This window comes from Narcine bancroftii, chromosome 3 (assembly GCF_036971445.1).
Source record: "Narcine bancroftii isolate sNarBan1 chromosome 3, sNarBan1.hap1, whole genome shotgun sequence".
In the NCBI taxonomy this organism is placed as follows: domain Eukaryota; kingdom Metazoa; phylum Chordata; class Chondrichthyes; order Torpediniformes; family Narcinidae; genus Narcine; species Narcine bancroftii.
Genome location: NC_091471.1, coordinates 212,433,606 through 212,460,037, shown reverse-complemented (window position 1 = coordinate 212,460,037; position 26,432 = coordinate 212,433,606). Strand labels below are relative to the sequence as shown.

General features: G+C 42.0%; 1 protein-coding gene across 8 annotated transcripts in view; it reads right to left on the bottom strand.

Moving 5' to 3' along the window:
* The window catches only part of ptpn13 (protein tyrosine phosphatase non-receptor type 13), a 384,832-nt gene that overhangs the window by 251,016 nt on the left and 107,384 nt on the right, over positions 1-26,432 (bottom strand). For all 8 annotated transcript variants that reach the window (XM_069926529.1, XM_069926531.1, XM_069926532.1 and 5 more), the window contains 2 exons: positions 17,866-18,051; positions 14,212-14,299 (listed from right to left, as the gene is read on the bottom strand). In XM_069926529.1, the coding sequence (XP_069782630.1) occupies positions 14,212-14,299; positions 17,866-18,051 (274 nt within the window). The remainder of the gene's footprint in view (positions 1-14,211; positions 14,300-17,865; positions 18,052-26,432) is intronic.

Below are 26,432 nucleotides of genomic sequence, written 5' to 3'. Positions count from 1 at the left end.
TGGCCTTGTTGATCACGTGTAAGAGGCTGTTCGTGTGGCCAGCCATTAGTGGCGGCTGACTTGGTCGTTTCCCTGGTATGAGCAGGCTTGGTGGCACTTGCGGGCTTGGGCTTCTGTTGGAATCTAGGGGCTAAAATATCACGGAATAGAGGACTATATAACAATTTTTATATTTACTTCATGGTTAAGGGAAAAGTATAAGGTAATTAAGTGGCAATGACAGCATGGAGCAAAGTTGGCCGAGTCCAGTAGGGGCAGAATTTTCTGCTCCCAAAACACAAGGGAGAGGAAATGGATGAAACGATTTAGGAGGAATGTTCAACTGAAGGAGGTGTTGAGTAGCACAGGAGACACAGGGCAGACCAGAACAAAGAATATCCTGTAAGAAACAAAGGGAATGGAAAGCCAGTCTAGGAAGAAGATTAAGGCATGAGGAGGTGTTAAGGAGAACAGAAGACATTGGCCAGACAGGAACAGAACGATGATTGGAAATATCTGGGGCAGGAATTGATTTCTGGTCAAAACAATAGGATGGTCTGATCTGGAAGATTTAAGATAAGAGGTCTACACCCGAGATAAACTGTAGAATAGGAAATTGCTGGTGATATACTTTATGTAAAAATCTAGCAAAGGAAGCCAACTTTTGTTCTGTATGGTAAATTGTAGCTATATAAACTGAGCAGACTGGACAATAGGGGTCAGTCTTGGGGAATAGCTCACTGTGCAGGTGACCTATGAACTAACGACTGACCCAGAGCTCTGTTAAGTTTTATTCTTGTGCTGTATAATAAACTGCTTGTTGAACCAAATACCTTCTCCTATCACTTCATTCAACGAGCACGCTGGACTCAGGCGACACATAAACTAAATTGAGGGTAAGGTAAAGCCAGAGTCTGACCCTTCCCATCGATGGTGGTAGAAACACCAGGTGGATTGGTGCTCCTCCGGTTTCTGCCTGGGGGCGGGCTGTGGTCGGCTGGGTCCGGGGCGGGTGACCTGATTCATGGCAGCCTCATTCTCCCGTTTGGTTCTCCACAGCACACCAGCATGTGCTGCGATCTTCTGGGGGGTCCGAGAAGTCCTCGTCAATTAGTAGGAGCTGGATGTCTTCCAGCATTTGTTCCAGGAAGGCTTGCTGAAACATCAGGCAGGGTTTGTGACCTTCTGCGCACGGGCTGCCGACGGGAGAGGCCAAAGGTGCCGAGGAGGAGCGCTTTGAGAGCGACATACTTCCCCTCCTCTGGAGGATCGTGGATCAGGTCATCCACTCTTGCTGCAGTTTCTTCATCAACAGCGCTCACCACATAGTAAAACATCGTGGAGTCAGGGGTGATCTGCCTGAGATGAAACTGCGCCTCTGCCTGCCTGAATCACGTGTGAGGTCAATGGGTCCAAAAGGGGGGGGAGTTTCACAGAGACAGCGCTTATCGCCAACAAATCCATGGTTGGAGACCAGATAATGTCTGGGCTCTGTGGGGTGACCAATATAGCAGCTGCTACACACACAGAAACACACCACAGGACCTGGTGGGGTTTCCAGTTGAATTGTTTGACTTTCCCATGCGCCCCTTTAAGGTCAACAGGAGTTCCACCCTGCGCAGCGGTGACATCACCACGTTGCCTGGGGCGCGAGCTGTGGCCTAAGCCATGAGGCAATCAGCAAGCCCCGACGGCGCCATCTTCCTGCAGCTGCCTTGCCAGCACAGCGATACAAGCGGGGCCGGTTTGCTCCAAGAGATGTACACCACCACAAATCCAAATATATTTTAAAAAGGGGACATTTTGGCCATCCTGCAGTGTAAGGCTGTATCCTCGGAATTGTGAAAATGCAAACAGGCAATGGCATGTCTTATTAACCAACCATGATATTAAAAAAAACTACTAGTTGAGCTGCTTAGGAATTGTCCATTAGAGTATTTTATTCACTGAAAATGAGGTGAAAAGTGAAGCAAAATGAGGGTAAACTAACTGAGACAAAGAAAAATTGAAATGAGAGGTGCTCAAAAAAGACGTGTAATCCAGGAGTTGGTTAGATTGCAGAAGATATCAGTGGATAGTTTCAGAATCAGGTTTATTGGTCATGAATCAGGTGTCATGAAATTTGTTGTTTTGTGACAGTAGTATTATGCATTATAGTTGCAAAATTGCTATAATTGCTATAAATGACAAAATTAATACAGAAGAAGAGAAAGTGAGGTAGTGTCTATGGTTCATTGTCCATTCAGAAATCTGATGGCAGAGGGAAAGAAGCTGTTTTTATACTGTTGGGTGTTTGTTTCCAGGCTCCTTCCTGATGGTAGCAATGAGAAGAAGGCATGGCTTGGGTGGTGAGGATCACCTGAGATGGAGATAGAGAGGACCAGGACGGGGAAGGAGGTGTCAGAAACAGTCCAGTTATAGTTAATGGGCACGTGAAGGTTAACAGTAAAGTTAATGAATTGGTCAAGTTTTTCATGGTACAGGAGGTACAGGAAAGCCCTGCAAGAGGTAGTGTGGACATCACCAGCAAAACTCTCCCCACCATAGAGAACATCTACAGGGAACAGTGCCTTTGGAGAGCAGCAGCAATTATCGAAGACCCACACCACCCAGCACACATTCTGTTCTCGATGCTGCCATCAGGAAAGAGGTGTAGATGCCACAAGACTTGCACCAGCAGGTTCAGGAACAGCTGCTACCCCTCCACCATCAGACTCCTCAACAACAAACTCAATCAGGGACTCATTTAAGGATGCTTACTTGTGCACTTTATTTATTAGTGAATATTTATTTTCTGTATTGCACATTGTTTGCACTTACTGTTTGTTTACATTTCTCTTTTTTGTTTATGCATCTTTTCTAGAGTACACTTTTTTTACACTACTGTTAAGGAGAAATTTTGCCTGACCCACAGGAAGAAGAATCTCAGGGTTGTATCTAATGTCATGTATGTACTCTGACAATAAATCTGAACTTTGAGGTAGCATCAATGAAGTCGTCGATGTGGCAGAGGAAGAGTTGGGGAGTGGTACCCGAGTGGGATTGAAACAAGGCTGTTCCATATACTCTACAAAATGGCAGGTGTTGCTATAGCCCATATGTGTGCCCATGGCTACCACATGGATCTGGGGTAAATAGGAGAAGTTGTTAAGGATGTGGACAGGTTCCACCAAGTGGAGTGTTAATTGTTGGGGATTGCACAGCTCTGAGTTCAAGAAAGAAGCAGAAGGCCATGAAGCCTTCCTGATCAGGGAATGGATGTGCAAAATGGTTGAACATCCATGGTGGAGATATGTGCTGGAGAATCAATATTCTTTAAAGAGGTGGAGAGTATGACTGGTGCCTGAGATATAGACGGGAAAGGGGGACAGGATGGTGTCTTTGTATGAGGAGATAAGTTCATTGGTGCAGGATCTGGCATCGGTTCTGTAGGGGCAGTTCTGTTTCTGAATATTAGGTAAGAGATAGAAGTGGAAAGTGCATGGTTGGAGAACTATCATATTAGAGGGAGTGGCAGGGAGATCCCCTGAAGTTATTTTTCCCTCTCTCTCCAACTGTTCTTTCCCTGCTCTCCTTCCCAATGGACTCTCCCTCCATCTGTCTCTCCACCTCTTACATCTTCTGTTCTGCTCTCATCACTTCTGGACCCCTTCTACAGCTTCTTTTCCCCCTTTATACATGCAAGTTCACAAACACTAGCTTAGTCTTGATAAAGGGCTTCAACCTGAATTCTACCCCCATGGAGGCTGTCTGACCTGCTGATTGCCTCCTGCAATTCTTTGTTTGCTTTAAATGATAGGTAATGGCATGAATCAAGTCATAACTAGTTATCGCATTTCAATTCATGGAGATAAATGTGCTGTGTATCCCCATTTCCATACAATGTTCTTCCAATTGTCTTTTGTTCTGTGACCCAATGTGTTATCCCCTTACCTAGAAACTAAGAGAGATCAGTGACACTGAAAGTCAGCTCCATGGAGTGTGAATAAAAGTACCAACATTGCACATTCCATTTGCTCTGCAAATCTGCAGAATGTTCCTTGCTATTATCCAGTAATTTGTGATGCACGGCCTTTCATGGAAAGTTTTGCAAAAATTTTGAAAATTTTTCATCAGAAATACTTCCAAAATCTTCACATCAAATGATTTGGGCCGACACAGTTAATGCAATGATAATGTAGCATCAGTGATTAGAACTTGGGTTCGAATCCCATGCTGTGTGTAAGGAGTTTGTACGTTCTCCCCATGTCTACTTGGGTTTTCTCTGGGGGCTCCGGTTTCCTCCCGCCGTTCGAAATGTACCAGAGGTTGTAGGTTAATGGGGCAGCAAGGACACATGGGCTGAAATGACCTGCTACTGTGCTATATGTCTACATTATAATTTAATTTAAATTTTAAATTTAAATGAGTAATTAATGTTATAACTTGATTATGGCCAATATTTATCAGGAGCGCCACATAGTTCATGATCCATATTTGTACAACTCCCTTACTAATTAAGGCTGGAAAAAAATTGACAGCTACTCAGCCACTGGTTCACTGCCCAAGGCATCAAAAACCCTGACTGTTTCTGACATCCTAAATCTTTCCCATTCATCTTCTGATCCAAAATTTATCCCTTGATCTTCAGCAGATCTTTGTTCATTGCTCAATGGGTGCTTGCTCATTAACCCATGTTTTTACCCGAAGATTGAAAATTGTATAATTGAAAAAAGTTTTTTAGACATACAGCATGGTCACAGGCCCTTTTGACCCACAAGCCCGTGCGGTCCAATTACACCCAAATAACTAACAACTCCATATGTTTTGAACAGTGGGGAGGAAACCCGTGCAGATACGGGGAGAACGTACAAGCTCCTTACAGAGAGCACAGGATTCCAACCCTGGTCCCGATCGTTGGCGTTGTAACCGCATTGCACTAACTGCTACCTCAAAACTATGTCACCCTCAAAAAACAAAAAATCTCTTAACTTATATCAAAGTTATTGAAATATTAAAGACAAATTTAATATTAATTAGGAAATAAAATTAAACATCTATACGACCAAATATTTATCCTAATCCCTCGCTGAAAGCAATGGAAATGCAGTCCCTGCATGGGGTTTCTGATAAGATTCTTCAAAATGAAATGTTAACTGTCTTTCTCTTTCCACGGATGCTGCTTGACCCAAGACTAAGCGTTTTTTCTCATAGTAATTTTGCTTTTATTTCAATCTTCCAGTATCACTGTTTTTTAAATTCATTTTTGAACACTGACAGCCAGCTGGCGTAGGATGTTTCCACAGACCACCCCATCTCCTCCCCTACCACCCCCCACCCCCCAAAGGCAGTGCATTCAACAGCTGACTGCAAATTTACTCCAAAATCCGTAAGTTGGTTGCAGTTATTCAGTGAAATGTTAACAATTGCAGAGGTTAATAGTGACATTTGCTGACAAAATCCAGACTAATGTCTCAGCCTACAATTGTTAACTATCTTCACCTTTCTCTGGAGAGCTAATAGATCTGACCAATAATAATCTTACACAGGCAGTTTATTAGCTTGGGAAGCCATCTAAATTCAATGGGAAATCTTCATTTCTGCCCTGCCTACTCAAGATTCAAGACTGCTCTGTTGTCATGTAATAAAACAGGTGCAAGATTACACCAAATTGCATTTAGTCTACCATAAGGCAGACAAAGATTCACCATCATCAGAAATTACTTGGCGCCCCTTTCAGTCAAAGAAAGAGAAGCAAAAAAGGGCCTCCTCAAATTGACCTAGTGTCCATGGATTCGCCTTCAACACTCCCACAGCTTCTGCAGCCGCAGACATCAATCCAAACCATCCTCAATCCAAGCTCCAGTTCCAAACCTTTGACATGCACAAAAAGCCTTCACCGCCCTCAGCAGCAGCTCACATCCCATTTCCGAATCCTGGTACCCCTTCAGCCAATGTCGAGTCAGACTCCAGAAGTCCACAGCCTTATGTGAATCCTTTGACTGCAGTCACCAGCAACCTGCAGTCTGCGTGGGTTCCTCACCTCAAGACACCAACAGCCCACTGCCTGTGTGTTCTTCAGTCCCAGAACCCATCAATGGTCCGCCGCTGTGGTCACCGTCCCGTGGGTCATCTCCGCTACTTCTCCTCAATCAGGAGGTGGTCCCCCCATTTTCTGGTACCCAGTGCCAGTCCTCTGCTTCTCCAGAGTCTGCAACCCCTTCAGGCCACTGCTGCACATAGGCCAAGGACTATGATTGTAAAACAAACTACCACTAGCTCTTTTAATGGGCTATTTAAGCCTATACGGAGCCAACACCAGTCGGAAGGGGTGGTTGGACCCCTGGGGAGTGCTGTGTCTCAGCTCCCTGCTCTCCACAGGTCCGCATCAGCAACAGTGCTGCCATTTTTTAAAAAATGCACTTAGATCATCCTCAAACAATTCCTATGTGGTGAGCACAGTTGACACGATTAGCATTGCAATTAGCACAATGTTGTTACTGTGCAGTGACCAGGTTTCAAATCTGACGCTGTCCATTAGGAGTTTGTAGATCTCCCTGTGTCTGCGTGGGTTCCTCCCACTGTTCAAAACGGCGGTTAAGTTCATTGGTGTATTTGGATTGCACAGGCTCATGGGACAGTATGTCTAAATACAAATGTAACAGGGAAAGAGAAGGAAGGAATGATAGGAAGGAAGTTCATTTTCACTAAAATTGCACCTTGCTCTTACAAGTGCGAATAACATCAAAATATAATTGCGGTGAAAATATGGCACATCAATCATGAGATAGTTCTAAAGTGGACTAAAAGGAGCATAGCAAGCAGATGCACGTAAGTTTACAGGAGCATGGGAGACAGAATTCCATGCATTTTCCTGAAACGAAGAGTTAGGGAATGTCAAGTCAAACATAAAATAATCCAACTCCAATAGTTCTTTTAAATATATTCTTAGTTAGTTTGTGAGTTGAGTTACTCTGATCAACAGAGGCTTGGTAGTTTGTTCCCAAGTTATTCATTGACAAGCTCAGCTCAGTTTGTGAAGTAGAGTGCTTTATCCTCTTAGAACGGAGTCAAGGATGAGTTGGAAGGACAGGCTTTCGAAAATTAATGATGATAAAATAAGAGTGAGAAGAGTTATTTTTAATAGATTAAGAAAGAATCCAGGGAATGCACATCCTGCACCATGTGGACATTTCAGGCCACTTCCCATGTCCTGGTCTATCCCAGATTCAGGATGTTTGGTCAGCTGGAGCTCAACGTTGTTGGACCTTGGACAACAGCTGATATTTCACTTGCTCATCTTGATGCTGAGCAAGCTTCAGGAAGCATACATCCCGCAACCCACAATGGTGCACGAGTGACTGCTAGTCAGATAAAATAGAAGATGAAGGGAGTTCAAGAAATCCCCTAGGGTGTACCTTGCACTCTAACCTTTATCCTGTTCTCTGCTGGTCGGGGAGGTGTTTCCTCGCAGAGCACAGACACAAGCTACATCGTAGCAGTTTGAGCATCTCAACTGCAGAGAGAATGAGGAGCAAATCAAGAGAGCATTTGTTAGAGGGAGCATTAGAATTAGGGAAGAAGAAAGATGTCTATGTAGTTACAGAAGTGATTCCAGTTGGGGCTATTGCTTCTTTGATGTCAGGATGAAGGATGTTACTCAGCAGCTTGTGTGCAGTTTGGACACCAAACTGCAGGAAAGATATTTTTAAATTTAAATTTAGACCTACATTATTATTATTATTCATAGTAGTGGACTTCTTAACTTGGCCAGCAACCCTCATGGGGTGGGGTTTGATTCTTAGTTTAGAAATATATGTTTTTTTTCCTCTTACCCCTTTTTCCATTTAATAATATGTATCTTGCTGATAGTTATTTGATACTTGTAACGATATTAATTTACTTATAATTATTATTACCAGATGTACCTATGTGTTTTGCAAATGTTAAAACCAATCAAAAGATTGAAAAAGAAATTATTTTTTAGCTGTACAGCATACTACATAAAGCCTGTGCTGCCCCAATTAGACCCAATTGACCTATAATCCCCGATACGTTTTGAATGGTGGGAGGAAACCGGAGCACCAGAGGAAACCCACACAGACATGGGGAGAATGTACAGACTCATTAGAGAGAGCTCGGGATTTGAACCACAGTCTCTGGCGCTGTAAGAGTGTTGTGTTAACCGTGGTGCCCCTATGCTAACCATGCCACCCTAAGATGTCAATAAGATTGAAAGAGTGTGGAGAAGATTTACAAGCCTTGAGGAACTGAGTTACAGGGAAGGGTTAAACGTTAAGACTTTATTCCCTGGGGCTTCAGATAATGAAGGGAGATTTGATAGAGGGCAGTACAGTTAGCACAATGGTACTACAGCATCAACAGCCCAGCGCTGTCTGTAAGCAGGATGAAACTGCAGACTTATAAGATTGTTCTTCATTTGTTCAGGCCGCGTAGACAGCAAAATAGAGCAAACAGAAATGAATAACTCACCCAAAAACTAAGAAACATCAAGCTGATATCAATCAAGCCACTGTCACAAAGTGAGTCGAATTTTGCCTTCGGTTGCTTTCCCCAACCAACATGAAGGCCATATGCCCCCAAGCCATTGCATTGTTTTCCAAATATTCAGAGTCAATGATTTCTAGCTCAATAATTTTCAATATGGTGCAACAATCACTGGATAAGAATTTTTTTGTCCAAAGGGTTTGCTTCATAAAATAAATTATGAGAAACAAATTCAAGATGAACAGAAAGATGATTTCCGATTTGCTGTATATGTAGGAAGTTGGAGAAACGTTACATTAACTTTGATTGAATTTAGCATGTTTAAGCACATAATGTACCTCTGAGCCAAGCTCTCAGGTTGACTGCACATGTTGCATAACAAATGTGAGGAGCCCAGGGTTTGTCTTGGTCACAATTTTATAACCGAAGTAGAGTTTATTCTTTCTTCTTCTTTGGCTTGGCTTCGCGGACGAGGATTTATGGAGGGGTAAATGTCCACGTCAGCTGCAGGCTCGTTTGTGGCTGACAAGTCCGATGCGGGACAGGCAGACACGGTTGCAGCGGTTGCAAGGGAAAATTGGTGGGTTGGGTGTTGGGTTTTTCCTCCTTTGTCTTTTGTCAGTGAGGTGGGCTCTGCGGTCTTCTTCAAAGGAGGTTGCTGCCCGCCGAACTGTGAGGCGCCAAGATGCACGGTTTGAGGCGAGATCAGCCCACTGGCGGTGGTCAATGCGGCAGGCACCAAGAGCTTTCTTTAGGCAGTCCTTGTATTATAGAGTTTATAAACTTTCTTGAAAAGTGCAGTCATGCTGTGTCTTTGAGCCTTAAGCGTATACTCGCCACAAATGTAACATAATGTATCATAGCTGTTGCGACATTGACGAGACATTTCTGCTGGACTGAATCTTCCTGGACAATAAATGTTCAGTGCACTTATTATTACCTGAAGGACATGCATCAACATGCATTCAAACTATATCAATGTAATGCACAACATTTGTATATGTGAGCTGCTTTTATAGCCTGTCTGCAACTATCCTAATTAAGCATGGCCAGGCCTAAGACAGCATTTGCAGAGCACCTGCACTGAGTGCATGCTTGGACAGACCAAAATATCTTGCTTATATAGTAATAGATATAAAATACAACAGGAAATCACAAAATAAGTTGTATCTAAAAAAAAAGGTATGTAATTTAAAGGTGATTTTCGTGTTTAGCAGCCCAAAATCCATAAAATGCTAAAATGCACCCAAAAGTGGTCAGGAAGCAAAATCTTTGTTATCCAATGGAATTTTTAACAGAAACATATGGATATGACAATTCATCATTATTTTCAATGTCTGTAAAATCACAGATCGCAGACTAGACATTTGTCCTGATACTTTCTGGCTTCGTTCTCTCTTGCACAATCGATAAAATTCAATTGCTCCTCTGTGCATGGGTGGTACATTTGCATTGATGTGAGTAGGTATAAATCATATACCTGTTTTTCCAGTTCTTTCATAACTATACATATAAAGGAGCTAAACATTTTCCTTGTAGACCCAAGAATTTCACCTGCTTCATCCGCAGTAATATTTTGCTTCCTCTAGCTCAGTGGTTTTCAAACTGCCCCCCTAAACTCACATTCCACCTTAAGCAATCTCTATGCCATAGGTGCTCTGTGATTAGTCAGGGATTGCTTAAGGTGGTATGTGGGTGGAAAGAAAAAGTTTGAAAACCACGGTTTAATCGTACCTAATTAACTTGTTATGTGCACGGTTTCATAACTCCAAAGGAAATGGGCCAATGACAATCTTTCTCAAGCAAAATATTTCATTAACAATTCGGTCTAGAGCAGTAATTCTCAATGTTCCCTTCCCTTTCAAACTGCCCTCCTAAACTCACATACAACCTTAAGCAATCTCTTACCAATCACAGAGCACTTATGACGTAGGGATTGCTTAAGGTGGAAAGTGAGCTTAGGGGCGCAAATTGAAAACCACTGTCACTAGCTCACTCCTACTTTACAGTTTCTTATGAAAAGGACTACCATTTTACTTACTGTGGCACAGGTTTGTTTTGTGTGATGCCAAGTCACACATCTCCCTTAATATTCTGCGAGTGCTAATGTGCAAGACCAAAACCTTAATGCTATTCACTGGCCAATCATGCTCCATGCCACTTTCCACCCATTCATCATCTGAAACCTCTATCCCTTGTAGTATCAATTTCCCCCCATGTTCTACCACTTGCCCATATTTGCACCGATTCTAGACAGCCCAATCCTCACTGACTCCCATCTACCCAAGGTTTCTGTTACAGATAATGTGATCGAACAACAGTATAAGAAGACAGTCTGAGATGAAAGGAACAATGGGAGGGGAAGTGAGTGGAATGGACAGCATTATTGACAATGAAGAGAAGAAAGCCCGTTGGAGGTGAAAGAAAGTCGTGTGAGGTACAGCACATATTTTGAAAGTGAGCAAACAAGGGTGGGACATGTATAGTAAATGGAAGCACACCAATGAATGTGGGGTTCCAAGTTCATAGTTCGTTGAAAGTGAGTCCTCAGAGAGAAATGAAAGGGAAGAGGTGCATATGGTAAACTTGTCTTCACAGATCTACAGTATAAGAGTTGGGATATTACATTGCATGCTTACAAAAGAGTGGAACATGAAAGTCTACAAATGCTGTGGTTGTCGTGAAAACACAGAAATGCTGAGGGAATTCAGCAGGTCTTATAGATGGAATTAACGTCAACTCCAGTTTCCATTAGCTCCACCCCCTCGCATCTCTCCCTATTTCTCCTTTCCTCTCTCCCCTCTCTCCTTTTCCCTATGTCTCCTTTCCCCCAGCTCTGCATTCACAGAGCCACCCCCACTTTCTATTAATTCTCACCTTTCCACATACATGTCCAATGATCACCTTTTGTCTGTTGGTCCATACTCAACCCCCTGCCCTTTCTTTCCTTCTACCCAGCCATCTAATTCAGGGGATGATATATCTTTAGCTCTATGGACGCTGCAAGACCAGCTGAGTTCCTCCAGCATTTTTGTGTGTTGCATGCTTACAAAACACTGGTTAGGCTCCACTTGGAATATTGGATATTGCTTTTGTCATCATACTATAGGAAGGATGCGATTACACAGTAGATAGTGCAAAGGTGATTCACCAGGATGTTGATATATGGAAGACCCTATGGGGAGAGATTGGATAGGCTATGTTTGTTTACTTGGGAAGAAGGCAGAATGACATCTGGAGGCACAGATTGGGCTAATTAGTCAGAATCTTTCTCCCTTAGTAGGGGCATCAAAAACAGGACGGCATGAGTTTAAATGGAGAAGAGGGATTCTGAGGGGTACATTTTACTTGACACCAGTGGTTTTCAAATTTTTTCTTTCCACTCACATACCACCTTAAGTAATCACTGTGCCATAGGTGCTCTGTGATTAGTAAGGGATTACTTAAAGAGGTATGTGAGTGGAAAATAAATGTTTGAACACCATTGCTTTACACAAAGGTGTTATCTGGAACAGAGATGGTGGAATCAGATAAGAGGCAGACACTTTAACCGGCAAAGTATAAAAGAATGCAGTCCTAATGTGGTTAGATGGGATTAGTCCAGTTGGGCAAAAAAGGAGAACACTTCAGATCAGATACTATTTATTGTCATGTGATAAAACAGAACTGGAATATTACATGAAATTCGATTCACCGAGTGCTTGAGGATTTGTCTCCAGTGCTCCACATCCTCTGCAGTCACACAGGTCCAACACGATGAAGAAGCCTTCACTGACCAGGACCCTTTGCGAGCCCTACTTACCATCAGCACCATCTTGGTTCGCAGCTCCAATACCTGGTTCTCATGAGCCAGTCTCCAGCAGCCCGCAGCCTGGTGTTAGTCCTTTGACCTCAATTCACCAGTCGCCCACAGACTGTGTGGGTTCCTCGCTCATAAGCCACCAACAGCTCACCGCCTGTGTGTGGCCTTCTGCTGCAGAGATCCTCGCTGCTCACTGCTCACCATAGAACATAAAACACTACAATACAGAACAGGCCCTTCAGCCCACGATGTTGTGCCAACCCTTGTACTCCTAAAAAAAGTACTAAACCCACCCTACCCCATAACCTTCAATGTTTCTTCCATCCATGTGCAGGACTATGAGTCCCAATTTTGCAGCCTCCACCACCATCCCTGGCAAGGCATTCAAGGCATCCACAACTCTCTGCATATAAATCTTACCCCTGATGTTTCCTCTAAACTTCCCTCCCTTCATTTTGTACATATGTCCTCTGGTGTTTGCCATTCCTTCACTGGGAAACAGACGTTGGCTGTCCACTATATCTATGCCTCTCTTAATCTTGTAGATCTATATTAAGTCTCTGCTAACCTTACATCATAAAACATGATGTCCAATCCAGGTAACATCCTGGTAAATTTCCTCTGCACCCTCTCCATACTTCTATATCCTTCCTGTAATGAAGTGTCCCGAAATAAACACAATACTCAGTGTGGTCTTACCAGAGATTTGTAGAATTGCAACATGACTTCTCTACTCCTGAGCTCAAACCCCCGACTATTGAAGCCCAGCATCCCATAGGCCTTCTTAACTATCTATCAACCCTGTGTGGCGACCTTGAGGGATGTATGGACTTGGACTCAAGGTCCTTCTGTTCATCCACATTCTTATGTAACCCTGTACTCAGCCTTCTCTGGCTTGTCTTTCCAAAATGCCTCACCTCACACTTATCCAGATTGAAATCCATCTGCTACTTTTCCACCCATCTCTGCATCCAGTCTATATCACCACCATCCTGCACCGGTCCACTGCATCCCCTGAGAATGCAACCCCTCGTGGCTGCTGCCGAACACATGCTGCAGTCAGATTGGGCTGTAGGGCCCTGCAGGAGAGCTCTGTGTCTCTGCTCCCAGCTCTCCCCGGGTCCACAGCAGTACTGCTGTTACAGCATGGCCATTTTTTTCTCCTTCCTGTTCAACTTTAACCCTTTTAGGAAAGGTGTCGAGGAAATGCAAGTAAACTGGAAAAAGAGCCAAGATCATTTTGTTTTCAACATTACTGCATTCATGGAATCACAAATGGATGAATACTGCTGTTGCATTAAGTCTCAGCAACTTGCTCATTTTTTGGGGAGATAGTATTTCAACACTGTGCACACTGCTTACATTTATGAGTCATTTCCTGTTTATCTGCACTGTTCATGGGATAACTGATTGAAAAAAAGCCTCAACAGACTCTACAAGCTGCATTTCATGATTTTAATTAGCATGACATGACATCCATTGAAGATAGAAGAAGCGCTCTCCCAATTTTTCATGTTTTATCTAACTACAATGCATCTTATAACTTGTTTTATTTTATCCGACTAACTAATAATGAAAACTGAGCTCTTTAGAAATTGAGACCATTCTCCATACAAGTCAGCACATGCCACTTAATTATCCTAGAGCAAAAGAAACACCCATGTGTGGATATTATCAGAATCCAAATAGAAGAAAAAATTATTTTAAACCAGGAATATGAAACAGAAATGTAAAGTTTTAAAAAAATGTCACACGGCCGTTCACTACTGGAGACTGAACAGTGCCTGGATGTAATGCACTCCAACCAAGATGTTGGTTATGTATTTTTATCTTTGCTACATAAAGAGTATGCTGTTTGACTGCTGAGTTTTTTTAGCATTGTGTTTTTACTTGTTACATGGGAATTCAGGTGTTGGGCTATGGATAAGCTTTTGCAATCTCACCTGATGGAAATTTCTTGCCCCTTAGTCGATCTCGAATTTCCCGGTTACGGTCCAACTTGTTGACTGGATGCACGAATACCTGATTCAGCTACAACATAGGAAACATTAAACTTTATCAAACTTCACTTTGATCAGACATAAATTAGATCTGTTAAATTTTCACAATAAAATTAGATCATTAGGGAAAATAAAAATTCATGTTTCCAATTACTAAGCTGATACTTGGTGTCTTAAAAGAAAACACACTGGGTTGGAAAGAACAAAAGCTGCCAAGTGTTTGAACCCAGCACACTACTAATATTACTGATTTTCTTTGAAGAACGTCACCACATGTGTAAAAAAATTTGCCCCTATTAAAATTTTTTGAGTCTAATGGTAATATTTTTAAAAAGGTGTTTTGTTCCAACATTTTTCTTGTTCTTCGGTGGTCCCTCAGGGTCAAGGATAACGCTGGGACCAATTCTGTGTCTAAAGAGAGCGAAAGATGGAAGTCTGTAGACACTGTGATTGTAGTAAAAATACTGAAATGCTGGAGGAACTCAGCTGGACGCACAGCGTCTATAGGTGGTGAAGATAGATAACCGGCATTTTTGCCTGAGCCTTTCTTTAAGGTACGAGTAAAAAGCAGGCAGGCATTTGAATGAAAAGGCTGGGGGAAGAGGAGTCAATGAGCGAGGGAGGGGCCAACAGACAAAAATTGTTAATTGGATATGGATGGGACACAGGGGAGAGGAAAGGTGAGAATTGACAGGGGGAGGGGTGTTCTTTGGGGCTCTGTGGATGCAGGGTTGGGGAAAAGGAGAGAAAAAAGGGAAAGAGAGAGAGAGCAACAGAGAAAGAGGAAAGGAGACATGGAAAGATGGGAGTGGTTGGGGTTGGGTGGGGTGGGGGGGCAATGTTAACTAGAGAATCAATGCTAATGCCATCTGGCTGGAGGGTGCCCAGCCGTAATACGTCTAAGGAGCCCGATGTAGAACCTACAGATTCACATGCAGGCTGGGGAAGAGACGCCTGGTGCAACAGATGAGTCAATTTATTTCTGCTATTTTCCCTCTGTCTCCTGATGACAAGAGGCTTCAGTATCTTCCCAGATGCTCATTCTCCATTTCAAGCAGTCAAAGGCCAAGCATTCCCTTGTCAGCAAAGGTGCCTTTGAGAAAAAAAATCATTGAAATGGAGAATGAACTATTGAAACATTTCAAATGTTGAAAGGTGTGGACAGAGTAGATGTAGAAAGATTGTTTCCCATGGTGGGAGAGTCTCAGATACAAGACACAACTTGAGGACTAAAGGGCATCCAGTTAGGACAGAGGAATTTCTTCCACCAGAGGGTGGTAAATCTGTGGAATTTGTTGCCACAGGCAATTGTGGAGGTCAGGTCATTGGGTGTGTTTAAGGCAGAGATTAAGAGATTCTTGATTAGACAGGGCATTAAAGGTTATGGGGAGAAAGCCAGGTAGTGGGGCTGAGTGGGAAAATGGATCAGCTCATGATTAAATGGTGGGCAGATTCAATGGGCTAAATAGCCTATTTCTACTGCTGTGTGTTATGGTCCTATGGATATCTACAATGTTGGCAGAGTTCAGAAAGGATCCACTTGTTTCAGGAGTTTATGGTAAAGACAATGTCGCCCACCAATTGTTGCTGGCTGAGGATAATAAGAATTCTAATATTGGGCGTGTTGCTATGTGAAAGAATGATGATTTTGATGTTGATTCCTTATGTGCCCATGGATTTGGAACTATTCACAGAAGTGGCTTGACGGTACCGCTTCAGTGTTTTGAAGCATCCACAGTAAGTAATCCATGTCTCTTAAGCACCCGGGGTATTGTGGATATTCATTGCCAGGAGAGTGATATTGTGCAGCAAGGGAAAATTGGAAGGGAATCTGTGCCATTCTGATGTTTAAAGCAAGGGTGCAGATTTGTAAGCATTGTCTGCACATGTTAGATGGATGGCTGAGGGTGGAATGACCTTGTTTCTGGAGGGATTCATCTGCCTGTAGACTAGCTATACTCCAATGGAGAGCTCATTGGAAATAAAAGGCAATATTGTGAGGAGGAGAATTGAGGTCAGAATGTTGAGATAGCTCTGCCTGACCCCAGCCTGATATGGAATTGGGTGTGCGATGAACAAAATGGTTGGAATCACAACTTGCATGTACAGTAGATGTAAATTGGAGACCACTATCTGAAGGAAGCTGAATCTGAGAAGGATTCTCCACAGTCCCTCTTGGTTGACAGAGTGGAAGACTTTTGTGAAGTCGAAAAAAGTCATGTTGACCATGAAACATTGGAGCAGAAATGAGGCCATTCAACCAATCAAGTCTATTCTGCCATTCAAATCATGGCTGATACATTTTCCTCTCAAAACCATTCTCCTGCTTTCAAAGTTCATACTTATTGCCACAGTACATACATGACATCACATATAACCCTGAGATTTTTTTTTCCTGGGGGCCAGGCAGAATTTCTACTTATCAGTAGTGCAAAAAAAACAGACTCAAGAAAAGATACATATACATATAATCAAAGAAAGAAATGTAAACAAACTGAATGTGCCATGCAGAAAATAAGTATTCAATAATAAATAACGTGCAAAGTAAGACTCCTTAAATGAGTTTCTGATTGCATTTGTTGTTGAAGAGTCTGATGGCAGAGGTGTAGCAACTGACTACCCATGCAATCCTACAGGTATTTGGGGAGGGTGCTTATAAATGTTACTATGCAGTGTTGAATGCAGATTCAATTTTAACATTTAATAAAAATTTGGACAGGTACATAGATGGGTGGGCTATGGTTCAGATGCAGCTCAATGGGACAAGACAGAATATTAGCTTCGCACAGACTAGAAGGGCCAAAGGATCTGTTCTCTGTGCTGTAATGTTCTACAGTTCCTGAATCTGGTGGTGCGAGTCTTGTGGCATCAATACCTCTTTCCTGATGGTACCAGTAAGAACAGAGTAGGTGCTGGGTGGTGTGGATCTTTGATTACTGCTACTGCTCTCTGATGGCAGTGTTCTATGTAGATCTTCTTAAATGTGGGAGGGTTTTGCCTGTGATGGACTGAGATGTACTCCCCGTAAGGTTTGACACCCTTCCTGATCAAGAACCTATCAACCTTCGCTTTAAATATACTCAATGCCTTGGCCTCTATAGCCACCTTTGGCAATGAATTTCACAGATTCACCACTCCCCTCTGGCTGACAATGCAATCTGAAATTTTCTTGGAACTCTTTTTGAGTGATGTGCATGCCTATTTCTGGAGGAACACTTCAGGCAATAGAAGGAGATGGATGAGGTGATTAAAATAAGGAAGTTCTTTGCATCATTAAAACACAAAAGGCTGTAGAAACCATGATTGAAGTGCTCCTCTCCCTGCTCCTCACCCCCCCCCCACCATTTTGTTTGGGAACCAGCCCATATTTTGCTCGTACCTTCATGAAGAGCTCGAGTCTGAAATATTGGCTATGTACCTTTATAATTGCTATATAAAGTATGCTGTTTGACCTACGGAGTTTCTCCATTATTGCATTTTTAATGAAGAGTTTTACATCTATCGTCTCAATAACACACGCTTGATAAGCTAATTATAAGATCAAAGAATTTTAACAACGAAAGGTACAAAATAACAAAATGTCAGTGAAATACTTACATTAGTTAAACTGCCCAAGACAAGTTTTACCAGCTGCTTGACATACAAGAAAGTAGGTTGACAGTTGCTATTCCGGATGTGAGCACTGCAGGCATCTAGAATGGTTCGTATTGAACCCCTCGTGTACATAAGGTCTTCACACATATTTAACAATATGCTGTTCAGATGTTCCCCAAGTTTCATTGGCTTTAAAAAAAAATCAAAAGTTGTATTTCTTTAAAAAAAATAATAGACCACAGTTCAAATCTGAAGAATGTTAGTTTAATTGACAAAAGGAATTTCAAGCATATTTCTTCACTGCTAAGAAGGTTATAAAAAAAAATGAGCCCTTCTAATTAGACATGTATGTCGAGGAAATGTTATAATGTTTAGTCGAACAATCTCAAGTCAATAATGTTCATTTTTAAGGTGCCTGCAATGTACAACTATCAGTGAAATTCAGAAAAGCATAAGGATATAATTTCAACACTCCTAACCTTGCCCTGCATGGGATGTTTATTTTCTGCCCTGTTCAGGCCATTCCTGACTACTTTGTAAAATTTAAATCACTAAGCCCCTTGCACACCTCAAAATGTCCTAGCTCTGATAAAGTATTTTACCCTGAACTAAAAGTTACATGATAAACAATAGGCTTATTTCAGAGTTTGACAAGAACACACAAAAGCCAACGTACTCAAGTTCATGGGAATTGATCATAAGTAGGTTCTTTATTAAAAGGGCAAAAAGCTACAACTACAAAAGAGGTGACATACAAATGAATGTAAAGCTTTGCATGGTGGGAGAGTCTACGACAAGAGGGCACAACTTCAGGATTGAACGGCATCCATTTAGAATAGAGATGCAGAGGAATTTCTTTTGAGGGTGGTAAATCTGTGGAATTTGTTGCCACAGGTGGTTGTGGAGGTCAAGTATTTAAGGGAGAGATTAAGAGGTTCTTGATTAGCCAGCGCATCAAACGTTATGGAGAGAAGACGAGGCAGTAGGGCTGGGTGGGGAAATGGATCAGCTCATGATTAAATGGTGGGGCAGACTCGATGGGCTGAATGGCCTACTTCTGCACCTTTGTCTTATGATCAGCATTTTTCAACTAATATAGACAATTTTTTAGCTAAAGAAATACAATCTAAAACACAAAACCAGCAAGTTTTGCTGGAAAATATACATAATAAACAGAAACAATTTTTTAAAAAAGCAAGAGTTTCTATAACAGTACAAACTGATGCTGGTTAAATGCACAAACAAAACTCATGCCCAAGGAGACAACAAGAGGTATCAGGATGGTTGTTGTCTGTTAGCATGTCAGTAGAGAGCATTGGAACATTGCTTGCCATAATGAATGTTCAATAATTATGTCTGGGAAGAAAATAAAATATCCACCAGAACATTTCCTGAAATGCCAGGTCCATCCTCTGAGGATTAGGGTAGATGAAAATGTAAAGGAAAACTGCAGATGCTAAAAGTCTGAAATGAAAACTGAAAATGCTGAAAATAGGTAAAGCAAGAGATGACAAAGGATCTTGGATTTGAAATGTAGCTCTGTTTCTCCACTGGTAGATGCTGCCTGCTTGATGAGTGTTTCCAGCATTTTATGTCTTTATTTGAGTCGGCCAAGCCCCTATTTTCTAATTTAGAAGAATGAGAACATTTAAATGTACGACATTTTTAAGAGAGCACAGCATATAAAACTAGAGATGCAGTCTTAAAATACAGGCTAGGGCATTGACAGTTAAGATGGTGAGATATTTCCTCATCAAAAACTGGAGGAAATCAGGAGGTCGAAAAGAAGATACAAGGCTGCTTTGCAGACGAGATGGAGGAAAATCCTAAGGACTTCAATAGACATATTAAGAGCAAATGGACAGCAAGGCACAAAATTGGTCCTCGTGGAGATCAAATATGTATGGAGCTAAAAGAGATGGGGATCTTAAATGGGTTGTTTGCATCTGTATTTACTCAGGAGATTGACACATAGGAGTGAGACAGACAGCGAGGTCATAGAACCTATACACATTAATGACAAGGAGGTGCTTGTTGTCTGTGGCAAATAAGGGTGGATTAATTCCCAGGGCCTGACAAGATATTCCCTCTGACTTTGAGAGAGGCTTGTGTATAAGTTTCAGGGGCCATGGCAGATTTAAAATGTTCTTAGCCACTGGTGATGTGATGGAGGATTAAAGGGTAGTTCGTGTTGTTCCATTGTTTAGAAAAAGATTATAGGCCAGTGCGTCTGGCGGGAGTAGTGGGTAAGTTAATGGAAGGTGTTCTCAGAGATTGGATATGCAAGTATTTGGATAGACAGTGACTGATTAGGAATAGTTAACATGGTGGTAGGTCATGTTTAACAAATCTTATAGAGTTTTTCAAGGAGGTTACCAAGAAAGGCACGGTTAGCGTACTGGTTAGTGCAGCGATGTTCAGTGTGAATGACCTGGGTTCAAATCCGGTGCTGTCTGTAAGGAGTTTGTGTGTTACAATTGGGCCTAGATTAGTAAGGGATTGCTTAAGGTGGTATGTGAGTGGAAAGGGAAGGTTGAGAATCACTGCTCTAGGCCCAATTGTAACTGAAATATTTTGCTTGAGAATAATTGTCATTGGCCCATTTCCTTGGGAGTTATGAAACTGTGAACATAACGAGTCAATTAGGTACAATTAAAACAGTGGCTTTCAAACTTTTTCTTTCCACCCACATCTTTCTTTGGCTTGGCTTCGCCAACGAAGATTTATGGAGGGGGTAAAAAGTCCACATCAACTGCAGGCTCGTTTGTGGCTGACCAGTCCGATGCGGGACAGGCAGACACGGTTGCAGCGGTTGCAGGGGAAAATTGGTGGGTTGGGGTTGGGTGTTGGGTTTTTCCTCCTTTGCCTTTTGTCAGTGAGGTGGGCTCTGCGGTCTTCTTCAAAGGAGGTTGCTGCTCGCCAAATTGTGAGGCGCCAAGATGCACGGTTTGAGGCGATATCAGCCCACTGGCGGTGGTCAATGTGGCAGGCACCAAGAGATTTCTTTAGGCAGTCCTTGTACCTTTTCTTTGGTGCACCTCTGTCACGGTGGCCAGTGGAGAGCTCGCCATATAACACGATCTTGGGAAGGCGATGGTCCTCCATTCTGGAGACGTGATCCATCCAGCGCAGCTGAATCTTCAGCAGCGTGGACTCGATGCTGTCGACCTCTGCCATCTCGAGTACTTCGACGTTAGGGATGAAAGCGCTCCAATGGATGTTGAGGATGGAGCGGAGACAACTCTGGTGGAAGTGTTCTAGGAGCTGTAGGTGGTGCCGGTAGAGGACCCATGATTCGGAGCCGAACAGGAATGTGGGTATGACAACGGCTCTGTATACGCTTATCTTTGTGAGGTTTTTCAGTTGGTTGTTTTTCCAGACTCTTTTGTGTAGTCTTCCAAAGGCGCTATTTGCCTTGGCAAGTCTGTTGTCTATCTCATTGTCGATCCTTGCATCTGATGAAATGGTGCAGCCGAGATAGGTAAAATGGTTGACCGTTTTGAGTTTTGTGTGCCCGATGGAGATGTGGGGGGGCTGGTAGTCATGGTGGGGAGCTGGCTGATGGAGGACCTCAGTTTTCTTCAGGCTGACTTCCAGGCCAAACATTTTGGCAGTTTCCGCAAAGCAGGACGTCAAGCGCTGAAGAGCTGGCTCTGAATGGGCAACTAAAGCGGCATCGTCTGCAAAGAGTAGTTCACGGACAAGTTTCTTTTGTGTCTTGGTGTGAGCATGCAGGCGCCTCAGATTGAAGAGACTGCCATCCGTGCGGTACCGGATGTAAACAGCGTCTTCATTGTTGGGGTCTTTTATGGCTTGGTTCAGCATCATGCTGAAGAAGATTGAAAAGAGGGTTGGTGCCAGAACACAGCCTTGCTTCACGCCATTGTTAATGGAGAAGGGTTCAGAGAGCTCATTGCTGTATCTGACCCGACCTTGTTGGTTTTCGTGCAGTTGGATAATCATGTTGAGGAACTTTGGGGGACATCCGATGCGCTCTAGTATTTGCCAAAGCCCTTTCCTGCTCACGGTGTCGAAGGCTTTGGTGAGGTCAACAAAGGTGATGTAGAGTCCTTTGTTTTGTTCTCTGCACTTTTCTTGGAGCTGTCTGAGGGCAAAGACCATGTCAGTAGTTCCTCTGTTTGCGCGAAAGCCGGACTGTGATTCTGGGAGAATATTCTCGGCGACACTAGGTATTATTCTATTTAGTAGAATCCTAGCGAAGATTTTGCCTGCAATGGAGAGCAACGTGATTCCCCTGTAGTTTGAGCAGTCTGATTTCTCGCCTTTGTTTTTGTACAGGGTGCTGATGGTGGCATCACGAAGATCCTGAGGCAGTTTTCCTTGGTCCCAACAAAGCTTGAAAAACTCATGCAGTTTGGCATGCAGAGTTTTGCCGCCAGCCTTCCAGACCTCTGGGGGGGATTCCATCCATACCTGCTGCTTTGCCACTTTTCAGTTGTTCGATTGCCTTATATGTCTCATCCAGGGTGAGAACCTCATCCAGCTCTAGCCTTAGGGGCTGTTGAGGGAGCTGGAGCAGGGCGGAATCTTGGACTGAGCGGTTGGCACTGAAAAGAGATTGGAAGTGTTCTGACCATCGGTTGAGGATGGAGATCTTGTCGCTGAGGAGGACTTTGCCGTCTGAGCTGCGCAGCGGGCTTTGGACTTGGGGTGAGGGGCCGTACAGAGCCTTTAGAGGCTCGTAGAAACCCCTGAAGTCGCCAATGTCCGCGCTGAGCTCCTCCACCCACATACCACCCTTACTAATCACAGAGCACCAATGACACAGGGAATACTTAAAGTGGTACATGAGTGGAAAGAAAAAAGGTTGAGAACCAGTGATCTATGGGATTGATGGGGGAAGTGGGGGGGGTTTTAGAAAAAAAGGAGTATCAGCTAATTCATGTTGGACCATTAATAGTGAGGCCAAGCAGTTGGCTTGCTCACACATGTTCAAGCTCTTTATTCATTGCCAATACTAATTACTTTAAACCTTGACAACAGTGGACATCACTGTTCCTAACACAGCGATGCCATGTGTGAACTTTTGCAACCAGCTGATTTAAGAATCCCCTCAATTTATTGTCATTCAGGAGGAGTCACGTGATGGAGTAGTGGCCGGTCAGGGAATTCCAGCCCTCTCTGGAAAAGTTGAAAAAAAACGCACAAATCACAAAGTACAACAATAAAAATTAAAACAAAGTAAAAGTAAAGGTGATAAGAAAATGGCAGCGAAGAGAGAAAAGTCGAAAACAACAGGAAGAAGAGAAGATGAAAGAACGTTGGAAGAAGAAGGTGAAGGCCTTACCTGTCCGAGGAGGCCCGCCGCGGAGAGAGAAGCCCGCTCCCTAAGGTCAGTGTAAGTCCCGAGTTCGGGACTACAAAAATGGCTCGCGGAGCCAAGAAAAAGTGCGCAACCGCGCATAAAAAAAAACACACTGACAGGAGGGGGGAACAGCTGCAGAGTCGATCTCCACAGCTGAGAGTGACAGCTGCAACACAGCCACAGGAGCAGAACATAGAAAATAACAACAACAAGAAAGAAAAGAGCAAAAAGAAAACAAGGAAACAACAGATGGCCAACCCAGAAGAAGAAGAAGAAGAACATAGAGAAATGGAAGAAGAAGAGAAAGGCAAGACAATGGATATATCTTTTTTTAAAGAATATATGGAATCAGTGAAAGAATGGCAATTACAAGAATTTGATGAGATAAAAAGAAGAATTAAGAATGCAGAAGAAAGAATGAATAAAATGGAAGTGGTCATATCAGAATTGGCAAAAAGAGTGGAAAATATGGAAAAACGAGATACATTTGTAGATATGGAAGTAAAAGACTTAGAAAAGAAATTAGAAGAATCTAATAAAAAAGTTAAAGAGGCACATGAGCTGTTAGCTCAGAAGATAGATATAATGCAAAACTATAATAGAAGAAATAATATAAAGATAGTGGGCCTTAAGGAAGATGAAGAAGACAAGAATATGAGAGAATTTATAAAAGAATGGATCCCCAGGGTCCTAGGAAGACCTGAATTACAGGAAGAAATGGAAATAGAGAGGGCACATAGAATATTAGCCCCGAAACCACAACTGCAGCAAAAACCAAGATCCATTTTAGTAAAATTCTTAAGATATACAACAAGAGAAAATATATTGGAGAAAGCAATGAAGAAAATAAGAGAAGACAAAAAGCCACTGGAATACAAAGGTCAAAAAAATTTTTTCTATCCAGACATAAGTTTTGAACTCCTGAAGAAGAGGAAGGAGTTCAATACAGCAAAAACGATCTTATGGAAAAAAGGATATAAATTTAAGTTAAAGTACCCAGCGGTACTTAAAATAGTTATTCCAGGGCAACAAAACAGACTATTCTCGGATCCAGAGGAAGCACGAAAATTTGCAGAACAACTACAAAACAAGCAGAGAGATGAAGACATGTAATGAGAGTAAAAATGACCACGAACTATATGTATGTGTGTATATGGGTACATATATATATATATAATGTATTGATGTGTATGTATATATGTGTATACATGAGTGTATCCGTATTTAGAGGAAAATATATAGAGTATAGATAAGAATTAATAAGGGAATGAAAGGGAATAGAGGGAAAAAGGAGGGAATTAAAAGAGTGACCTTTGTTATATATGAAAATTGAAATCTTTTCCGGCGGGGGCTGGGTGGGGAGGAGTTACGGTCACTGCAAAATCAGTTGACGCTTGCGAGTGAATTCGCAAATCCAAATGGAGAGGGGAGATGTGGTTGCCCGACAAGGGATAAAGGGCAACTCAGGAGGGGGAGGGGAGAATGTGGTTAAAGAAGTTTGAAATAGGAGGGATGCCCACTATCACCCTTATTGTTCGCGTTAGCTATAGAACCACTAGCAGAATTGATAAGAACAGAAAATAATATAAAAGGGATAAAAATAAAAGATAAGGAATATAAAATCAGTTTATTTGCGGATGATGTTATAGTATACTTAACAGAATCAGAACTATCAATAAAAGAATTATATAAGGAGTTGAGGGAATGTGGAGAAGTGTCGGGTTACAAGCTTAGCGTAAATAGGAGTGAAGCAATGCCAATGAATAATGCAGATTTCTCAAAATTTAAGAAGGAATCGCCATTCAGATGGCAAATGCAAGCAATAAGATACCTAGGTATACAAATAAATAAAAATCTCGGCCATCTATATAAACTCAATTATTATCCACTAATGAAAAAAATTACAAGGCGATTTGGAGCATTGGAAAGATTTTCCACTAGCACTGATAGGGGGGATAAACTGTATTGAAATGAATATTTTCCCAAGCATACTATACCTATTTCAGGCATTGCCAATACACTTGACAGAGAAATTCTTCAAGGAGTTAAAGAAAATAGTGAGGAGATTTTTGTGGGGGGGGGGGTGAAACCGAGATTAGCACTAGATAAATTGACAGAGTGGTATGGACAAGGAGGCTTACAACTGCTAAACTTTAAAAATTGTTATGGAGCCGCACAATTAAGATACCTATCAGATTTTTGTCGAACAGGGGAGGAGCCAGATTGGACTACATTAGAACTGGATGGAATAGGGGAAAAGATACCTGAACACATATTGTATGGATGGGATGAGGAATTGGTGCAGCGTTGGGGTTCTCCGGTATTGCATCATCTGCTCAGTATTTGGAGGGGGATTCATGTAGAAAGGAATAAAACAAATTACCAATTACCAAAACTAATAATGACGCAAAATCAGTTACTCCCTTTTACAATAGATAACCTTTCCTTTAGAGAATGGGAGAAAAAAGGGATCAAAAGAATAGAAAATTGTTTTTCAGGAAATAGATTATTATCCTTTGAACAAATGAAAGATAAATATAATATAACTCAAGATACAGTGTTGGCATATTACCAACTGAAATCCTACTTGAAGGACAAATTAGGAAGCAGTCTGAGGTTACCAGAGGGAAGTAACTTTGAATATGTGATTACAGATACAATGATAATCAAAAAATTTATAACAAATATGTATATTAAACTGCAAGAAAAGGAGAATGAGGAAACAAATGGTAAAACTAAACAAAAATGGGAACAAGATTTAAATATAAAGATAAAGAATGAAACATGGGAGAAGTTATGCTCTGGAACGATGAGAAATACAATAAATACGAGGTTACGAATGATACAATATAACTGGATACACAGGCTATACATTACACCTCAAAAGTTAAATAAATGGGACCCAACAGTATCTGACAGATGTTTTCGTTGTAAAAAAGAAATGGGAACAACAATTCATGCAATCTGGACATGTGAGAAAGTAGAAACATTTTGGGAAGATCTAAACCAGATATTAAATAAAATTACAGAAAATAATATGCCAAAAAACCCAGAGATCTTCCTCCTAAGTAACATAAAAAACAAAGAATTTGGACTTGATTTGGATGGTGCACAAAAATGATATGTTAAGATAGCTCTAGTCGTAGCAAAAAAAATGTATTATGTCAACCTGGAAATTAGAAGATAATTTGAGAATATAACAATGGTATATAGAAATGAATAAATGTATTCCATTAGAAAAAAT